The sequence below is a fragment of the Odocoileus virginianus genome, chromosome 27 (genome assembly GCF_023699985.2).
Source record: "Odocoileus virginianus isolate 20LAN1187 ecotype Illinois chromosome 27, Ovbor_1.2, whole genome shotgun sequence".
Taxonomy (NCBI): domain Eukaryota; kingdom Metazoa; phylum Chordata; class Mammalia; order Artiodactyla; family Cervidae; genus Odocoileus; species Odocoileus virginianus.
In genome coordinates this window covers 1,061,319-1,081,379 of record NC_069700.1, presented here as the reverse complement: position 1 = coordinate 1,081,379, position 20,061 = coordinate 1,061,319, and the positions used below count along the sequence as shown (strand labels likewise).

The following is a 20,061-nucleotide window of genomic DNA, read 5'->3' as shown; positions in this document are numbered from 1 at the left end:
TGCTACCCAGTCTGTATAGAAAGGTGGACAAAGCATCCCTGGCTTTCATGTTGTGGGAGGCGAGAAGGCTGGCATGGAATGCTCCGATTTCATCTCCTTCCTGACCTCCTGTCTGATCTCAGGCTCCAAGGAAAGTGGGCTCTGTTTTCTGAGCAGACATCTACATGATGCCAAACAAACTGGGCGGAACGTCAACAGCGGTTTGGTCTCTGGATTGCAGAGTGACCAGCAGGGGTGGCCTGGCTCTGTTCTCTGCTTTATCCTATGGCCTTTTCTTCCTTCAGCTGTGTTCAATTAAGACTTAATTGTCTTAAGGCCGTTTCAGGCTTAAGAAGGGGCACCAGGGCTCTCAGCCAGAGGGATCTGGGCTTTTCTGTTTCGGAAAGCAGCAATGTCACGCCCAGTGTCACTTACTTCTGGCAGACAGGTCGGCCGATGGATAACTTCGGGACAGGGGGCCTCGTGCCGGAGGCAACGCAAAGGGAAAGAAAAGTGTGCTGCGATGGAAACAGCGCGGCTCCCCCACACCCACACCCCGCGGAAGGCTAAAATCGCAGTCGTAGCAGCCTGCTGCTTTTTATTTTTAACTCTGAGGGCATGGATTAGAGCCTTCAGTTCTGTCCCCAGAGGTTCCGGTCTGAGCCCGGACTCAGCAGAGACAGGCAGGCTCCCTCCCGGCGGCAACGCAGCTCCTTAATTGGCTTGAAAAGTGGCAGCGGATCCCAGCAGCTGCTGCTCCCAGGCTGGGTCGGCAGAGCCCCCTGGGCTCTCTCGCGCGTCCCCTCTCGGTTCCTTCTCCATCGACCTCATTCCTGGGACCCCTCCCCCAGCTTCCCTTCGAGCCTGGTCACGTGGCCACTGCGTGCCGACAGTCTGGGGGCGGCGCATCCTGCCCGCGCCTGCGGGCGAGTCCTCAGCGAGAGTCCTCTCCGGCACCTCTGCCCGTCCCCGGCCCGCCCCCCGGCCCCGCCGGGAGCCCCGGTCTGTTACCACCTCAGCGGACGCTTGCATCTGACTTTCTCTAGAGCGTCTGTCCATCTGCCTTTTAACTGCTCCCTCTCCTGCCTTCGGGGACTTCTTGGGGGCTTCCTGGGTAGCTCAGCTGGTAAAGAATCTGCCTGCAATGCTGGAGACTTGGGTGTGATCCCTGGGTCGGGAAGATCCTCTGGGGAAGGATATGGCAACCCATTCCAGTGCTCTTGCCTGGAGAACCCCATGAACAGAGGAACTTGGCGGGCCACAGTCCATGGGGCCGCAAGAGTCAGACACGACTTAGCACTATCTTTCTTTCTCTGGCCTCAGAGTTCCTTGCTGGGCTGACTGCCCGGCCTGGCCCAAGGTATCCATCCTGGGAGGCTGGGGTGCACTGGGCCCCCACATGGGTGGGAGCAGCTTCCTGGCTCCCACTGGGAGCAGCGAGAGGTTGGGTTGCCTTGGCCTCGGTTTCCCCTTCTGCTGATGAAAAGAGTTGGATTCAGTTTGTCCTCAAATTCCGTTTTTCTTTCAATGGTTTTATTCAAACTGGCTGACTAAAAAAATATAGTCACAACCCGAAAGGAGAGAGTTATTTGGTGGGACTGTTTAGGACTCCAAGCTCAGGAGACAGCATCTCAGTATCTCTGAGAAAACTGCTCCAAGGAGGTTGGAAGGGGAGCAGGGCTATATACAAGTTTGCAACAAAGGGAGCAGGCAGTCTGAACATCAATGATCGAATATCAAATTAAAGGATTTAGTGTCCTGTGTATGGGACGATGCAAGCCTCTGGGCTCATGGAACCTCATGCACCTCAGCTATCTGGGGCCAAATCCTGCTTCCCGAACACCTTAAGGATGAGCAGATGTGGCCGGCGGCCCCTTCATGCATTCTCCCAGCTCCTCAGCAATCTCCTTGTGGTGGGAGTCGGGGGTGGTGGCATCAGCCACCAGATCGCAGTTTGGGGGCCCTCATTCACACTTGGAGACCAGAAACCCCTGGTGGTTGCGGCAGTTCTTGTTGATTGATATGGCAGCAGATACTTTCGTTTCACAAAACAAAAATGTTGCAGGAAGGGGGACCCCTTCCAGGGCCCGAAACTGGCTCTTGTCTAACACTCGGAAATGAATTGTCCGAGGAGACACATGTGCTGACAAAGCAAGAGATTTTATTGGAAAGCGCACTTGGGTGGAGAGCAGAGGGTGAGGGAACCCAGGAGAACTGCTCTGCTGAGTGGCTCAGTCTCGGGTTTTATGGGGATGGGATTCGTTTCCGGGGGCTCTTTAGCTAATCATCCGACTCAGAGTCCTTCCTGGTGGTGCAGGCCTTATTCAGCCAAGATAGATGCCAGTGAGAAGGATTCTGGGAGGTGGTCAGACATGTGGTGTCTCCTTTTGACCTTTCCCAAACTCTTCTGGTTGGTGGAGGCTTATTAGTTCTGTGTTCCTTACCAGGACCTCCTGTCATAAAGCAACTTATGCAAATAGTTACTATGGTGCCTGGCCAGGGTGGGCGGCTTCAATTGGTGTGCTTCACCCTAACAAAAACACACCCTACGGAGCCTTGTCCACTCAGCTCCACGCCCTGCGTGCCCAGCAGACCCCACTCCCAGGGGATCACCGGAGGGCACTCTCCCCGAGGCCCCTTTTAGCTCTTAGCAGGCTGGGCTTTCAGGCAGGACCCCAGGGGAGGCGGCGGCCTGGCCCTCCTGTCTGAGCTCCAGAGCAGAGGGCCAGGAGACAGGGCAACTGCGCATGCTGGGGGCCCGAGCCTCGAGCCTCAATTCACCTAAAATCAAGTTGGGGAAACATCTCCAGGGATGTTCACAAAACCACCCAGGCCTACCCTGAGCAGTGAGGTTGGGGTGGTAGGCCCCACTGAGGTTTTTGCTGGGCTTTTTTTCCCCAAAGCAGCGAGAAGTTATGGAAAGATTTTAAATACAGGCTCAGCATGATCTGATTTACACACTTGAAAGATTTACATTTTTGGAAGACTCTAGGACTTCCCTAGTGGTCCGGGGGTTAAGACTCCTCACTCCCAGTTCCAGGGTCTGGGTTCAACCCCTGTCTGTGGAAGTAAATCCCACATGCCTTGCAGCATGGCCCCCCCAGATTTTTTTTTAGTAAATTAAAAGACTCCAGTGTCAGGTTGAAGAGTAGATTGGGAGGAGAAAGCCTAATGGAGGAAAAACTGCAAATGTATGAGCTTATTCACTAGTCTTACTGAGAGATAACAGGACACCCAAGAGAAGGGAACCCGTGTCCACACAGAACCCGGCACGGGAATGTCCAAGCAGCACCGTTCATCGTAGCCGCGCGGTGGAAGCAGCCCTGACGGCCACCAGTTGACCCGGGGATAAACACAGTATATGGGTTATCCGCGAACGGAAACCTCAGTCACACAGAGTCGGGCGGCCAGCAGGGGGAGCCCTCACCCCTGCAAGGCCAGCGCGGACGCGTGGACTGCGCGGCCGGTCTGGTGAGGGCCAGCCAGTGAGAAGCCGGGGCTCTGTGTCCTACGCCCGCCCATCTTCCTCTCCCCTCTACAGAAGCTGCTTTCCCTGCCTGCAGGGGCTTGTGCGTGGCCACCAGGCTTGAAACCTGCAGTTGCAATTTTCTGCTGATGCTGAGTAGACCCGTCTTTGCTGGGAAATACCTGGCAGTCTTTTCACTTTTAGTCAACCTTTGGGTGGCCCATCCGGGGTCCAGAGAAGACCCCCGGCCGCTGAGCAGATAGGTGCAGTTTCCACCGCAAGCTCATCGTCACTCACGGCTTTTCTCGAGGACCCTGGATTTTGAAGGTGCGTCTTTCTCCTGAGCCCCATCTTCTTCGCGTTTTAAAGCTCTCCAGGTTGTAGTCAGGATGTTTGCTAAAGCTTTGTCCTTTCTGGTAAAGGTCTTTGTTCAGCGTGAGAGGACTCATTTGGCACTTTGGTCTGATTTGAGATCCAGCCGATCCATCTGGCACTGCTTGCCTTCGGCCGGTGACTTTGGAACACGCCTTCACCCCGGCTCCTCTGGGACCAGACTGCCCCGCTTAGAACTCCTGATCTCAGGCCTGCGGGCTGTTTGAGCTGTTTAGCCTGATTGAAAATGACTCTCGGGAGTTCCCTGGTGGTCTAGTGGTTAGGATTCAGCACTTTCTCTTCCTGTGCCCACAGGTACCTGCGCTCACCTGTACCTGCGCTCACCTGTACCTATGCTCACCTATACCTACCTGCGCTCACCTGTACCTGCGCTCACCTGTACCTGCGCTCACCTGTACCTGCACCCACCTGTATCTGTGCTCACGTATGTCTGTGCTCACCTGTACCTGCGCTCACCTGTACCTGCACACACCTGTATCTGTGCTCACGTATGTCTGTACTCACCTGTACCTGCGCTCACCTGTACCTGCACACACCTGTATCTGTGCTCACCTGTACCTGCACACACCTGTATCTGTGCTCACGTATGTCTGTGCTCACCTGTACCTGCGCTCACCTGTATCTGTGCTCACGTATGTCTGTGCTCACCTGTACCTGCGCTCACCTGTGCCTGCACACACCTGTATCTGTGCTCACCTGTATCTGTGCTCACGTATGTCTGTGCTCACCTGTACCTGCGCTCACCTGTACCTGCACACACCTGTATCTGTGCTCACGTATGTCTGTACTCACCTGTACCTGCGCTCACCTGTACCTGCACACACCTGTATCTGTGCTCACGTATGTCTGTACTCACCTGTACCTGCGCTCACCTGTACCTGCACACACCTGTATCTGTGCTCACGTATGTCTGTACTCACCTGTACCTGCGCTCACCTGTACCTGCACACACCTGTATCTGTGCTCACCTGTACTCACCTGTACCTGCGCTCACCTGTACCTGCACACACCTGTATCTGTTCTCACCTGTATCTGTGCTCACATATGTCTGTGCTCACCTGTACCTGCGCTCACCTGTACCTGCACACACCTGTATCTGTGCTCACCTGTATCTGTGCTCACGTATGTCTGTGCTCACCTGTACCTGTGCTCACCTGTACCTGCGCTCACCTGTATCTGTGCTCACGTATGTCTGTGCTCACCTGTACCTGCGCTCACCTGTACCTGTGTTCTACTTGACAGTGATGGTGAGTGGTTTCCAGCCTCTGTGCCCCACTGGGACAGGGGTTCTCTCTTTTCTCTAAACTTGTATTCGTAGCCAGGCTCTGCGTACATGGCAAACAGACGGGTGGTTACTGAACTGGAGGAAAACTTTAGAGCTGGTCCATGCTTTTCACTCTTTGAATCGTCTTCCCCACCCCTGACCCCAGGGTTTAAGACCCAGTGGCGGAAACCCCAGGTGGCGTTCTAGGTCTGGACCTGCAGTGAGGCACACCCAGGGAAAAGGGTGCAGGAGTGAATTTCACTGGCCTGGTTTCCCATCTTGATTCTGCCCTGAGCTCACAGCTTCTCTCTCTCTCTTTTTTAAACCCAGCTTCAACTCCCTGAACTATTTCATTTTTTAGTATTTTTTCAAAAAATAATAATCCCATGTCCTAGAAGCTGTGTTCACTTCCTGGCCCCCAGGTGGCGCTAGTGGTAAAGAATCCACCTGCCAGTGATGGAGACGTAGGTTTGATCCCTGGGTGAGGAAGGCCCCCTGGAAGAGGAAATGGCAGCCCTCTCCGGTATTCCTGCCTGGGACATCCCACAGACAGAGGAGGCTGGCGGGCACAGTCACAAAGAGTCGGAGAGGACACCATGCGCGCACACACCAGTCTTACCTAAGGAGCTCACACTTCCGTGAGCCTACTCACAGGGGCCCCCAGGTGTTCAGGATGAACATCAGAGAAAAGCTCTCCTGCTTTCCACAGGAGAAGGAAGAAGTAGTCTTTGGAAATATGCCCAGAGCGTTCTGTTCTTCACAAAAGCCCTTCCGCAAGGAAACTGTCACTGGAGCCTCGCCTCCTTGGGAATAAGCAGAGCCTCACATTCCTGAAGGCAATGGCACCCCACTCCAGTCCTCTTGCCTGGAAAATCCCATGGACGGAGGAGCCTGGTGGGCTGCAGTCCATGGGGTCGCGAAGAGTCGGACATGACTGGGCGACTTCACTTTCACTTTTCACTTTTATGCATTGGAGAAGGAAATGGCAACCCACTCCAGTGTTCCTGCCTGGAGAATCCCAGGGATGGGGTCGCACAGAGTCGGACACGACTGAGGCGACTTAGCAGTAGCACAGTCCTGAGGGCGGGCAAATACCCAGCTGCAGCCCCTCCTGGCCCCCGGGTCTCACCTGAGTGGGGACGGGGGTGGGGTGGAGCACCTCGCAGACCTGGGCACAGCCCCACTGAGAGGTCTAGCACGTTTCATCACCACATCTAAGGGCACCGCGTCACGCTCAGGTGACAGCGGGAAGAACCGAGAGCCTTATCTAAGAGAAAAACTCTAGCAGAACCTGGAGAGGATGAGGGACGGGAAGACAAGGACACGGGGAATTCCAGCCTCCCACACCTCCTGCCACAGCAGAGAGCAAACACAGCTTAACTTCCAGCCATACAAACAAGCCTCACACTAAAAGCATATTTACTTATACCCAGGACATTGTGTTCCATCTTGCAACAAAAAGTTACAGAGTGTACTACAAAGGGAAAAAACACAGCTTGAAAAGACAGAGCAAGCATCAGAACCATACTCAGATATGGTGGAAACTGCAGCATTATTGGACCAGGAATTAAAATAACTATGAGTAACATGCTAAGGGCCCTAATGGAGAAAGTGGATGACTTGAGAGAACTCGCTCAGTCGTGACCGACTCTGCAACGCCATGGACTATGCAGGCCAGAATACTGGAGTGGGTAGCTGTTCCTTTCTCCAGGGAATCTTCCCAACCCAGGGATTGAACCCAGGTCTCCCGCATTCCAGGCGGATTCTTTACCAGCTAAGCCACAAGGGAAGCCCAAGAATACTGCAGTGGGTAGCCTATCCCTTCTCCAGGGGATCTTCCCAACCCAGGAATCAAACCGGGGTCTCCTACATTGCAGGCGGATTCTTTACCAACTGAGCTATCAGGGAAGCCCACTGGGGAGAACAGGTGGGTAATATAAGCAGAGATGGAAACCAAGAAAGAGTTCAAAGGAATGCCTGAAATCAAAAATAATGTTAACTGTGAGATAACTACAAAAGGTGTAACATACAAATAATAGCACTACCAGAAGGAAAAGAGAAAGGAACAGAAGAAATATTTGAAGTAATAATAGCTGAGAATTTCCCCCAGTTAATGATAAGCACCAAACCACAAATCCAGGAATCTCAGAGAGCACTATGCAGGCAAATACAAAAACAAAACAAAAACCCTACACTAAGACATATTATATTCTAACTGCAGAAAAATCAGGAACAAAGAAAAGCTTGAATAAAGCAGAGAAAATAAACACCTTCCCCCTAGAGGGACAGGGATAAAATTTAATCTGATGTCTCACAAATCATGTAAGCAAATTGAAAAATCTCTTCAACTTAGAATCCAGTGAAATTATCCTTCAAAAGTGAAGGGACATATGCTTTCTCAGACAAACAGAAACCAAAGGAGACACCCCCCAACCACGAGGACCGGCAGGCTGCGTCAGTGCCGTGCGTGGGCTGCACGTGGGCGCAGTCCAGGACTCGCTGGTGGCCTGAGCCTGACCCGGTGACGACCGCCTGGGCTCCTGGGCCGCAGGACAGCCCAGCGGGAGGGCTGCGTCGTCCACGTGAAGCCCCCGCCCTCAGCCCTCCCACCCACAGCTGCTTCCTTCCCCGGCCCGTGAGCTTGTGCCCTAAACCTCGGGCCCTGCAGCTTCCCAGGCTCAGGCTGTGGCCTCTGGCTGGTGGCCCTGTGTCTCTCGACAGTCCAGTCGTGGGACAGATGAGACCGCCGGCCATGGTGGACAGCACTCCTCAGAGCTCCTTGTGAGTCAGCTTGTCTGCAGGCCCTGAGTCCTTCTCTGCACACGCGGGACAGGGTCCTGATCCCAGACTCTACCCCTGACACCTGGAGGAAAACGGAGCTGTCCAGAGTGCTGGAATCGCTGAGCCTGGATGGAGCCCCGTTCAGCCCGAGGGGCTGTGCCCTACAGGCCTGAGCCCACAAGGGCCAGAGCCCCAGCTTCAGGGGGAGCCTGATCCAGGCCCAACGGGAGGGCGGTGGCTCCTCTGCCCTCCTCACAGGCTGGAGAACAGACGGGGAGCGAGGCCTTCAGGCTGACCACCTGTTGTCTGCTGCAAACCCACCTTAAACTGGACCAGCCCCTCCCCGGGCCAGTCCTCTATTTGAGTGCAAGTTCATTTATCCAAGTCGTTAATGTTTTGACTCCTGATGAAATGTTAGGATCTGGGTATGGAAATATGGAAATAAGTATTTGTTAAACAACCGTATTTATGGGGCAGCTACCGTGTGCTTGAATGGTGCGAGAGCTGGAAAGGTGAATAGAGTATCCCCCTTGTCCTCCAGGGGCAGTAAGTGGTTGGAGAGTCATTCACACGTATTTACTATGTGCCCAGAACCCAGCAAGTCATAAAGAAGCGTCTCTTTACTGTTAATCGGTGTGTGACGCAGACAGGTGTAGATGCTGGGCCCTGGACACATGTCATGTTGTTCATATATTCAAGAGATCAGTCTGGATGCTGACTCTAGGAGGGCAAGACAGTTGGGAGGCTGGGCCTGGCAGTGAGCATAAAGAGAGAAGTGGTTGCGCAGGCTGGAGACACTGGGGAGGGGCTACAGAGCCATTTCGATGCAGTTTTGTGGAGCAAAGCTGAAGTTTACACGTACAGAAGCTACAGGGAGCCTTCAAAAGTTAATACAACCTTTTAACCTAAATGCCTTGTTAGAAGAGCTTCATGTTGCTTTCACACGTTACTGGTAGACCGTCAGAATCGCAACAGTCACTTTGCAGAGCTTTGGAGTACCAGCCAAGGAGAGGTCCACCTCTGACATTGCAGGTCTGAGAGAGGCCACTGCTACTGAAATGTGTGGTGCCCATGAAGCAATGCCTTAAGCATCTTACATTCTAATACGGTATTTTTAAGTTGTATTTAACTGCCTTGTTGTGATTTAGGAAATCGGTAGTTTTTTTTATCAACTTGCTATTCCTTTGTCATTCTTCCTATTTAAAATAATAGAAAATTGGTGTCCCTTAGAATATTTGCAGAGAAAATCTGACATTTGAGGCACAGGAGTAATGATGAAAAACTGTCCAGTCTGTCTTAGTTTTAGATTAGATTTACACATGTGACTGGCGTGGGTTGCCATTTCCTCCTCTAGGGGATAGAACCCTCGTCTCTCTGTCTCCTGCATTGCTAGCAGGATTCTTTCCCACGAGCACCACTTGGGAAGCCCAGACTTACACATACTTCTAAATTGGCTTAGTGGTAAAGAATCCGCCTACAATTCAAGAGATGTGGGTTCAATCTCTGGGTCAGGAAGATCCCCTGGAGAAGGCAATCACTACCCACTCCAGTATTCTTGCCTGGGAAATCCCACGGACAGAGGAGCCTGGCAGGCTACAGTCCATGGGGTCGCAAGAGAGTTGGACACGACTGAGTACACACGCATCCATGCATCTTCTAAATTATTTAACTTCTATTCTTCCAAATCTTATAGTAAAATTGATGTTCCAGAAAGTTGTGCCACAAATATTCTGTTGTTTTGCATCCTCTCTGCATAGAATTGGGCTGTGCAGACTCCAGTTTGAGAAGTGTGTAGTAGTATAGTACTTGGAGTTGGTCAGAAAGATTAGATGGAAAAACGAATTATCACTATAACTTCCAACAGCAACAAATTATTAAAAGCGGCTCCAAAAGGCTATTTTTCTTTCTTTTCTTTTCTTTTTTTTTTTTTGGTTGCGCCGGCTTGTGGGATCTTCATTTCCCCAACCAGGGACTGAACCCTGGCTCCATCACTGTAAGCACCGAATACAAACCCCTGGATGGCTAGAGCATTCCCCAAAAGGATATTTTTAAAAGGATCTTAAAAGTGGTTCTGAAGGAGTCCTATTGAAAGTATTAAACAGAAACCTCCTTGACAGTTTGGAAAAGGGCAACCTGGGGCCCAGAGGAATTCATTCCCCGCAGCGCGCCTTTCCTGTACCCATCAGAGCGCTTCTGCTGAGGTTCCGGAGGCCTAGCCCCGCCCCCGGCGCTAGCCCCGCCCCTACCCGGGCCGCCTCCGCACGTGCGCCCTGCGTTCACTGCGCACGCCCGCGGGAAGGGGGCGGGGCGAGGAGAGGGGCGGGGCGAGCCGAGCCGGCAGGGTCTGCGCAGGGAGAGCATGGCTACGCTGCGCCGGCTGCGAGAGGTGCCCCGGCACCTGCTGGTCTGCGAGAAGTCCAACTTCGGCCATGACAAGTCGCGCCACCGGCATCTCGTGGAGACGCACTATCACAATTACAGGGTGAGTCCTGGCCCTGGGTCCGCGAATCGCGCACCCTCCCTCCCGCGGGCGCCGGAGGCTGAGGGAGAGCCGGGCTCTGCTCCGGGGGCCCGCCTTCGTCGTGCGGAGGGGCGGGGCCCTCGCTCGGCATGCTGGGAGCTGTAGTCTCCGTGGCTCCAGGCTCGTGTGTTGACTCGCTTCAGGACCACAAGCTCCAGGGTGCACCGGTGCGGGGGCGGTGCCCCGACGTCGGAGGGCGGGGCAGGGTTCATGGGGGGTCTCTGGTTTGGCCCCGCCCCAGGCGTGCTGCGTCCTGGGGGCGGGCCCGGGAGATGGGGCGGGGCCAGGGTGGGCGGGGCGGCCGCGCTGCTTCACCGCCGCTGGCTTCCTGCGCCCGCCACGCGCCCGCGTGTCTCTCCGGAGCGTCGAGCCCGGTCCCGCCCGGGCGCTGCTTGCTCCTCGGAATCGCTTACGGGCGTTGGTTTGATCCCTGAGGTCTTCCTTCTATCCCCTGCCTTCCGCCTTGTCCAGCCAGAGCGCCAGGGCGGTATTTGGGCACCTTTTGGCAGAAATTCGCCTCGGTGGCCTTGCACACAGCGATGTTTGCTGGTGTTTCCTGGAAGCGTCGCCGGCCCCGGGGCCCTTTTCGCGGCTGAGGCGTCAGTGGGGTTAGTTACTGGACCTGCTGAGAGGAGGAGACGCCCCCGATTCCCGGGCGGTGTCTGCTGGGAAGGCTTCACCGACCCGTGCAAGTGGGGAGGACTCCAGACTAGAACTTAAAATGGAAGTCCGTGAAGCCTCTCACACTTTTTAGTTGATCAGCCTAATCTCAGGCCTCACTGGCCAGTGTCTCAGACACAAGTGGCGACCCCGGTCCCTCGGGGACACTGGTGTCCCCGCTTTGGGAGAGTGGCCTTTTTCAAGGTGTGGAGCAGCGGGCACCGCTTGAAACCTGTCAGGTTGAACGTCTCTGCTCTGGGTGGAGAACTCATCACAGACAGACGTCTGGGAGGTGCACAATGTCCGCCCCGGCCCACGTGCAGAGCTTTTCTGTCAGGACAGTGGGAACACCCAGTGTCCCTAAATTCCTTACACCCTAAGGGACAGTTCCTCTGATTCCAGCCTGGTACCAGGATACACAGATCTGGGGATATTCACTTGTACTTGTTGAGTCCCTAAGTCGTGTCTGACTCTGTGACCCCATGGACTATAGCCCATCAGGCTCCTTCTGTCCATGGGATTTTCTAGGCAAGAATACTGGAGTGGGTTGCCATTTACTTTTCCAGAGGATCTTCCTGACCCAAGGATTGAACCCACGTCTTTTTCATTGGCAGGCAGATTCTTTACCACTGAGACACCAGGGAAGCCATCATTTGTACTCTGTTTCTCTAAAAATTAATTAATGTAGTGGCAGGAACAGGACATCAAATATATTGCTTATTTTCAAAAGATAAAACTCAAGCAAGAGTTTCCCATTAAAATTATTTTTTCATTCAATTTTCCTATACTGTACACTTGAATTCAGAAATGGAAAACTCGAATTGTTGGATTTCTCTTTTCCTGAGATTAGTAAATTAATTTCAGAGTTTTGTTGAGAGCTGTGGAGGAATGGTTAGTAGCCTTAATTATTTTGTGTCATCACTAAATCCTGGGTGTTGATCTGCATGAAAATAAAACTTGTTTAAACCTATAATGGAGTATAATCTGCAAAAATACTGAATTACATGCTATACACATGCAACTAGTATAATACTGTAAGTCAACCATGTTTCTATTATTAATAAAAAAATAAGTTTTTTATATTGTATGTTCCAATAGGTTTCCTTTCTGATTCCTGAATGTGGGATACTATCAAAAGAACTGAAAGATCTGGTCATGGAATTCGGACCCTATTACCTTGTGAAGGATTTACCTCTTTATGAGTTAATCACACACGAATTCATCAATACTTTCGTCAAGAAAGGTAAGAAAAACCATGTAGTGTATGTGAACGTGGTGGGATGCGGAAGGCCAGGGAGGTCACATCGCAATTTCAGGGCTCCTGCCTTGTTCGAATCAGACTGATGGAGCTCGTCTGCAAGGTCAGGCGTGTGCAGCCCGCCCTCCACCCCTCAGCAGCTCAGCCTGCTCCGTGCGCCCTCAGGTTGGGTTTCTGATTCCACGGGTCCACACACATCCCGTGGGGGTGTTGTCACACACAGCTCGTGGAGAGGAGAAGCTTTGCGGTGCTGTGTTCAGATACAGTGCTGTCGGGCGTGGCTGCAAGGACCACTGTGCTCCACGCAGCGCCCACAACAGCCGTCTCAGCACGTGGGTCTCCTGATGCGGCCACGGTGCCTTCTGCAGGGCCAGGTGCTGACGGGGGCTCAGCGTCTTCTGCTTGGACCCTGCGGCCCTCAGTCCACCTGTGTCTGCTGGGTTGACTGGCTTGTTCCAGTTACTTCCTGGGAGCCACTCGTTTGAAACCATTCCAGTGTCTTTTAAGGATCCATCCTCACTGCAGGCATCACTGCACAGGAGCCACTGGCCTCTTGTCTTTGGTCTCACCGACATGATTTCTTTCATCAGTTTTGAAACTAGATACTGAGGAATTCCTTGGCGGTCAGTGGTTAGGACTCCAGGCTTTCACTGCCCAAGGTCTGGATTCAGTCCTTGATCGGGGAACTAGGATAACACAAACTATGTGGTGCAGCCAAAAAAAAAAAAGTTCGATGCTCTAATTGCTAATGATGTAGGCCCTGGGCATGGCAGGCACTTTTCCATGGGTGACTCAACCTAACCCCAGCAACAACACTGTGAAATGGGCCTGCAGCCCCATTTTACAGGTGAGGAAATTGAGGCTCAGAGAGATTGAGCAGCTCTCTTGACTTCACATAAGTTCTTGGCAGGTTTGAGTCTTCTTCGTCCCTGGTGTGTGCCTCACCTGCTCTTCCACTCTGCGCCTCTCTGCAGCATCCGCAGAGGTGCACGCGTCCGCCACGCAGTGGTAGTTGGCGTGCACAGACAGGCCCTGGGTGGGGATGTGGACGAGTGGGGCCTGGCCTTGCGTGTCTTCCACCTTCACCATGGCCGGTTTAGGGTTACTGAGTGAGCGGGACCTGTAACCCGGAAGATCGATTATCATGTCAAACTCATCCACTGACTTTTTGCAGGTGTGGTTTTTTTTCCCTTAATTTCTCCTCTGGGCTGTCTTTCAGGTTCGTGTTATGCGCTGACATACAACACAAATATTGATGAGGATAATACTGTTGCCCTGCTGCCAAATGGTAAGCACACTAATTTTTCCTTCGTTCTTAAGGAAATGCATTCTGTAAAAAAGAAAAAGTCAAATCACACAGGTGTGAGTAAAGTGATGGTCCACCCTTTCATCCAGCTCCCCCCAAACTCGTTCCCATTCTTAGCAGGCACTCTTATTAGCAGGTAGGTATTTATTCTTCTAGATACGTTCTATGAATTTAAAATCACACATACAGGCTGTTCTTTTTTTTAAAAAAAGACATATATTATGTCACACTATTGTTTCTCAATTTTCTTTTTTCCCGAAGGTCTGTATCCTAGACATCTTTCCATATCAGTGCATACAGTTTTAATTTACTATGTTTAATGTCTTGAAAATATCTCAAAGGAGTGTACCATAATTTGTTTATTCTTTCTTTAATAAAAAGTTAGATAATTTTTAGTTTCACTGTAATAAATGCTGTGTTTGTACATGTAATTGTAAATAATATTCTTGTTTATAAGTAAGATATAATGGATAAATAATATACTTGTATTATAAAAAGATCTTTATGTGCACTGGTATTTAACTGCTCAGTTTGCCTTGCTTTCTCTTAGAGAACGTGTTATATTTTTATTTTATTTTTTAACACCAAAAACATGAGAACACATTATATGTTTAATGTCTCTTTATGTGAATTATTATTTGATTTACAGGGAAATTAATTTTATCACTGGATAAAGACACTTATGAAGAAACTGGACTTCAGGGTCGTCCGTCTCAGTATTCTGGCAGGAAGACCATGAGATTCAGTAAGTATGGGCTCTCTCGATCAGTTTCTCACAAAAGGTAGCAGTGAATTCAGATTTACACCTTTGAACTGCTTGTCTTCTCTTTGTGTAGAAGCAGTGTGGCTTTGTCTGTCTTTAAAATTCCTTATCAGAGAGGATGAGATCCTGCTATGCAGCCAGGTGATTTTACCAACTGCATCTCATGAAGGTCGTAGACTTGGACCTGGTCTGTTAGATGCGTATGTTTTGGGTCGCAAGTTCAAAGTAATGAACCCAGCTTGTCCTTTTTTTAAATTTTGCATTGAGGCGTGGTTGATACGCAGTGTTGTGTTAATTACTGCGGTACAGCGGAGTAACTTCGTTACACATATATACACATTGTTTTCTGTATTATTTTCCGTGATGGTTTAGCACAGGATATTGACTATAGTTGCCAGTGCTATACAATAGACCTCGTTGTTTACCCATTCTACATATACACATTTTTATCTGCTCCAGCTTGCTCTTAGTAAAGAGTTTCCTTTAATTTTCCCAAGTGTTACGATCCTAGTAGAAATTCACCCGTGCCTGAGGGGTGTAGCTCTGCTGGGTCTGCTTGAAAGTCAGTGGTCGTGGCTGCCACCGGCTCGGTTTGATTAGAGGTGATCTCTGCCCGTGGTCTTTGACTGGGAAAGTGTGAATTTTAAACACCTGTTGTAACTAGCTCAATTCCTCAAATGCCCATCAAAAGCAGAGTTTTGATTCGGTAAACCAAAGGGAGGGCAAGGAAGACAAAGTGACTTTTTTCATCCATGAATTTTCCAGAACTCCTGATGTTTTTAATCCAGCATGTATTGCACAGCACAAGCTGTGTGTGTATGAATGAACTATTTATTCCTCTCCATTTTTTAAAGTTGTTTCCATTGATCTGATGGATTTATCCTCTAACCTGGAGTCTAAGAAGTATAAAAGAGTATCTTGGGCCTTCAGAGAAAAGAAGCCGTTGAAGTTTGATTTTCTTTTGGCGTGGCATCAAACAGGTATGAAAAATAAATTGTGTAATAACGATAGAGTGGTGCTGAAATCTAGCTGTTAGTTGCAGGGTCATAGTGAGGATGGCGTGGTGATTCAGCCCACTGGTGAGGGAGGCTGCTTACCTACATGGATATAGGTGTGCCCCTCTTCCTTGCCACCCACAGACCATAGCCCACCAGGCTGCTCTTTCCATGGGATTCTCCAGGCGAGAACACTGGAGTGGGTAGCCATTCCCTTCTCCAGGGGATCTTCCTGACCCAGGGATAGAACCTAAGCCTCCCTCATTGAAGATTTTTTACTGTCTGAGCCAGCAGGGAAACCTTTATGTTACTTAAGTTTTACCAAAAAAAAGTAAAAGTAGTGCTCAGCATGTGTCTTGCAGCCCTCCATGGAGGTGGAGGGCACCCCAGGAGCGAGAGGACACCCCCAGGCTCCCTCCCCCAGAACTGCACTCAGCATCTTAGCCGCACACCGTCAGAGCTCCAGCTGGGTCTGTGAGCATCTGTGCTTTATCTTGATGTATATCACACATCTGTTAGCAAGGTGTGTCTTAAGGTGTTGCGTCTTTGTGCCATTTTGACCTAACCGAAGGTTTGGTAGGGACACTACTTTGGGACAGCAGGGAGCCTGTAAGCTTTGTTAAGGAAGCTGCTCGGTCCCCTGGCATCCGCGTAGTTCAGGATCATCCAGCCATGCAGCCGTCTACCTCCATCTCCCAGGGTTACGCATCCATCCAGGGCTCTCGAGGATGGTCTCGTAGCAGCTGACCTTTCCCATTGCTCTCCTTCCTTCCTCCGGCTCAGCTCCGGCAGCCTTGGCCGGAATGTTTTAAAATAACAATTCTAGTGATGTACAAAGTGCTTCTTCATCGTTGCAGGGTCAGAATCAGGCATGTCATTAAATGTCAGATTAAGTTTGTTGTAACTCCTACGTGATTGGAACAATACATTGTTCACTATACATTCTGATCTGTTTACAACCGCCATGTACCTCAGTCCTTTTCGAAGTGTTGTCTTTGGCCCAAACCAGGATTATAAGGGATCAGAGCATCATAGTTACCGTGGTGTGGTTCTCTCTCAGAGAAGAGGGGAGCCCTGGGTCTGTTTTGGAAGCAGGCCCCTGTCTGCTCTCCCTGGAAGGTCATGTCCCTGGTGCCGGCAGGGTTGCCCGCGTGAACCCGGGGTCTGCAGCACCTCAGTGCAGCTTGTGTGTGGTGTGGCCCTGGGGCCGAGAGCCTGGCATCTCAGTGGCCTGGAGTCTGTGGAGGGCCTCCTGTGCCTTGGGTTCTGGAGAGCTCTGTGTTCTAAGGCTCCTGGGTATTTTAGGGGCTTGTTGGGACCTGTGAAAGGTCTGAGGTTTTGGCCCTGCTTGCAAGCTGCGAAGTCAGCCCGCGCCATCTCTTGGGCACTGGCAGGAGACCCGAGACGCCTGGGTCAGCAGCAGAGGACCGACTCACTCCCAGCAGTCGCAGCAGCCAGACCATCAGCGTCCGCACCAGTTCACAGGTCCTGGTTCCTGCAGGGGGCCGCTCAGGCCGGGAACGCTGGTGCAGGCGGGGGCAGCCTTACCGAAGGGCAGCCTGGAGCCTCAGCAGCGCAGACCTTTCATCCTGGGCAGTGAGCCTGCTGATCTCTGCCCTGGAGGGAGGGAAGCGGGACGGAGGTCTTCTTTCTAATACACTGGAGTGTTAGCAAGCCTGCCCACTGCTCCAGGGGGTCGCTGTCTCTGTCTTCCAAGGCTACCGGAAGACCCTTCAGGACCCACTGGATCTTCCTGGCTTTCGAAGACAAGCTGGACTGAGGTTCTGCCATCCAGCTCCTCCTCTGTTTGCTTCAAGAGTGCAGATGCACTCCTTTCTCTGTGTGTGTAGAGTTCACTAATTTTATTGACGCATAAGCAATGCTTTGGGTTTTACTTACTAGCTTGAAAGTTGCTTAGTGAAGCAGATGATGAGAGTAGTGTGGGTTGCATCTGAAAGCATTCAGATTTTCCAGGAAGACGAATGTTGACATAACTTTGGCTCTAGGAGCTGGAAGCAACTTAAATGGTTTTACTTTGAATAAAGCTTTGTACAGCGCCCCCCTGGTCTGACTTCACCCTCCCTGCTTCCTGAAACCCTCAGGCAGAAACGGGGTGGGCTCACGGACTTGCTGAGCATGTTCACACTCTTGAAGCAGCCTTATTTGGTGTGTCTGAAGGTGCAGAAGGATCCATGATGATGTCATACTTTTCCGGTTACGGAATTCAGGAGCATCAGCCAAAAATATCGCTGAGCACGACGCGGGACCTGCGGTGCCCGGTGCTGCAGAGTGGCCGGCTCGGGGGCGAGCCGGAGGCAGCCTGCAGCGCCCGCGAGCTCTTCGACTGGCTGGGCGCTGTCTTCTGTCACGCAGACCTGTGTGTACCAGGGCTCCCGGGTCCCGGCGGGCAGGGGCTGGCTTCTCGTTTCTAATGGGTTTACTATTCCGAAAGTGGTGGATATAGAGGCGTTTTCTTTCTTTTTTTTTTCTTATAGAAACAATGAGCCTTATAATTTTGTGTCAACCTACTGCTGTCCTCAGCCAAGCACTGTGGTGGCCCAGGCGTCCTTGTGCACCGTCACGGGGTTCATCCTCCCAGAGAGGATATGTGTCCTGTTGGAACGGCTGTGGTGAGAACGCCTTTTTGCTTATTCTGTCTTGCTGTCTGCACCTCTGTGTTGTTCTGGGGGCAGCGCTCGGGATGCAGGGCCCACAGCGCCCCCGCATATGTGTCCTTTTTCCCCTCTTGGGTGGGTTCCCGTGCAGTAACATCATCATCTTACATAACGTAATTAGTTCTCCCTGGTGATGATGCCGCATCCTTGTCCTTTCGGAAGGAGAGCAGAGCGAACTGGGCTTCTTGAGAACAAACTGCTTGCTCTTCTTGCTCTGCCTCGCCCGGACCATTTCAGCGCAGCCAGTTACAGGATCACCTAAGAAGACAGCGGAGCTCCACGAAACACATTCTGACCTGTTTTACGTGTTGGAGTTCTGCCAAATGCTTCACTTTTTGAAATGGGTGGGAAGAGGAGGTGACCACCTCTGAATCCACATCATGTCTAAGATCCAGCCTAGCCCTAACATCTGTGAGCCCCTGGACACGAGTGACATGCCCCGGGCTGTGTAGTGTAAAGCAGGGAGGTGGTATGTAAGCACGGCATCAGGCCACCCCGGTCCCGTACTGAGAAGACTCTAGAGTGAGCCTGGCACCTTCGAAGTCGTCACTTGGAAAATGTCAAAGCTGTAACTGTTGAGGTTTTTCCTTTTTAAATCCAGCATCCCTTTTTCACATTTATTGCTTTGTGCTTTGATTTTCCTCAATAAGAAGGTTGAAGTTTCAAAATTTTGGTGAATTTTAAAAGAGAAACCTGATATTCTGCCGTGTTTCAGTTCACAGAACCCCTGAAAGCAGGACTCTTAAAGGGGGGGAAGTGCTCTTAACACAGTTTGTGGAGGTCTCTTTTGTTCTTTGAATCATATGTGCTTCCGCAGTAAGGTAGGAGCCAGTGAGTTTGTCCTGTGCATTGCATCATGATGAACCTTTACTGAGTTCACAGCATAGCACTGGGAGTTGAATTTCTGTCTTCTAATTTTTATGAATAAAAGCTTAGGTGGAAGCTTCATAGGAGCATCAGAAATACCACTTATCCTGAATAAGTAAACAAGAAGATAAATGTGACCATCCCTAAGTCTCCCTGTTTGTTAAGAAGTGTCTGTCTTTTTCAGTCGCTACTTTGACGAACCAAAGTTGGCCCCGTGGGTGACGCTGTCTGTTCAAGGCTTTGCAGACAGCCCTGTTTCCTGGAGAGAAAATGAACACGGTTTTCAGAAAGGAGGAGAACATTTATACAACTTTGTGATCTTTAACAATCGGGACTACTGGCTTCAGATGGCTGTGGGTGCAAATGACGACTGTCCACCATGATGAGCACGGAATTGAAAGTCACATTCATTGATGTTTGTCTGTCGTCTTTTGTGGCCGCGTGAGGACTGTGTTTGCTCAGAGTTGGATGACGTTTCTCAGATCAGGGCCCGCCCGCATCTGCTCTGGACTCAGGCCCTCCTCTGCCCGCAACTGGGCTTGCTGTCCGGCGGGCGGAAGCGCGTAGCTGGTGTCTCCTTGTCCGCGTGAGCCCGTGGGGTGGGCGACTGCTAGGGACCCGGGCCAGGATGGCCAGGGACCCGGGGTTTGGGACCCTTGGGTAAGATGCGCGCTGTGACTGTCACTTTTTCACATCATAATAAGAGACAACCCTTACATCATGCTTCACAGAGCCACTTCCTGCATTAAGTGCTGTTCATGTGTTACCTCGCCTGGGTCTCACATCAGTCCTCTGAGGGAGCATAAGCCGCTGAAGTCAGCCTGTTTGTGGGTTCAGGAATGGGCCTCAGGCCAGCTGGTTCCTGCTTCTGGGTCAGGAGGGAAGTTGAGATACTGTACATTGTTAAAGAACAAGCTGGGGTAACTTATAAGGGAAGAGAATCTGGAAAAGAGCATATATATAATACATATGTGAAGAAAGTGAAAGTGTTAGTCACTCAGACGTGTCCAACTCTTTGCGACCCCATGGACTGTAGCCCACCAGGCTCCTCTGTCCACGGAATCCTCCAGGCCAGAATACTGGAGTGGGTAGCTGGTCCCTTCTCCAGGTGATCTTCCCAACCCAGGGATCGA

The 20,061-nt window shown here is 51.3% G+C and overlaps 1 protein-coding gene across 3 annotated transcripts in view; it reads left to right on the top strand.

Moving 5' to 3' along the window:
• The window catches only part of RPP40 (ribonuclease P/MRP subunit p40), a 44,793-nt gene extending 25,135 nt beyond the window's left edge, over positions 1-19,658 (top strand). The window contains exons 1-8 of one of the 3 annotated variants that reach the window (XM_020914625.2): positions 10,201-10,365; positions 12,163-12,307; positions 13,542-13,610; positions 14,278-14,373; positions 15,246-15,371; positions 17,565-17,763; positions 17,882-18,016; positions 19,113-19,658. In XM_020914625.2, the coding sequence (XP_020770284.2) occupies positions 10,243-10,365; positions 12,163-12,307; positions 13,542-13,610; positions 14,278-14,373; positions 15,246-15,371; positions 17,565-17,763; positions 17,882-18,016; positions 19,113-19,311 (1,092 nt within the window). In that variant the 5' untranslated portion in view covers positions 10,201-10,242 and the 3' untranslated portion in view covers positions 19,312-19,658. Of the gene's footprint in view, positions 1-10,200; positions 10,366-10,744; positions 11,013-12,162; positions 12,308-13,541; positions 13,611-14,277; positions 14,374-15,245; positions 15,372-17,564; positions 17,764-17,881; positions 18,017-19,112 lie in introns of those variants that run through there. The other 2 variants (XM_020914626.2, XM_070456995.1) reach the window with 2 other exon arrangements.
• The last annotated feature ends 403 nt before the right edge of the window (positions 19,659-20,061 follow it).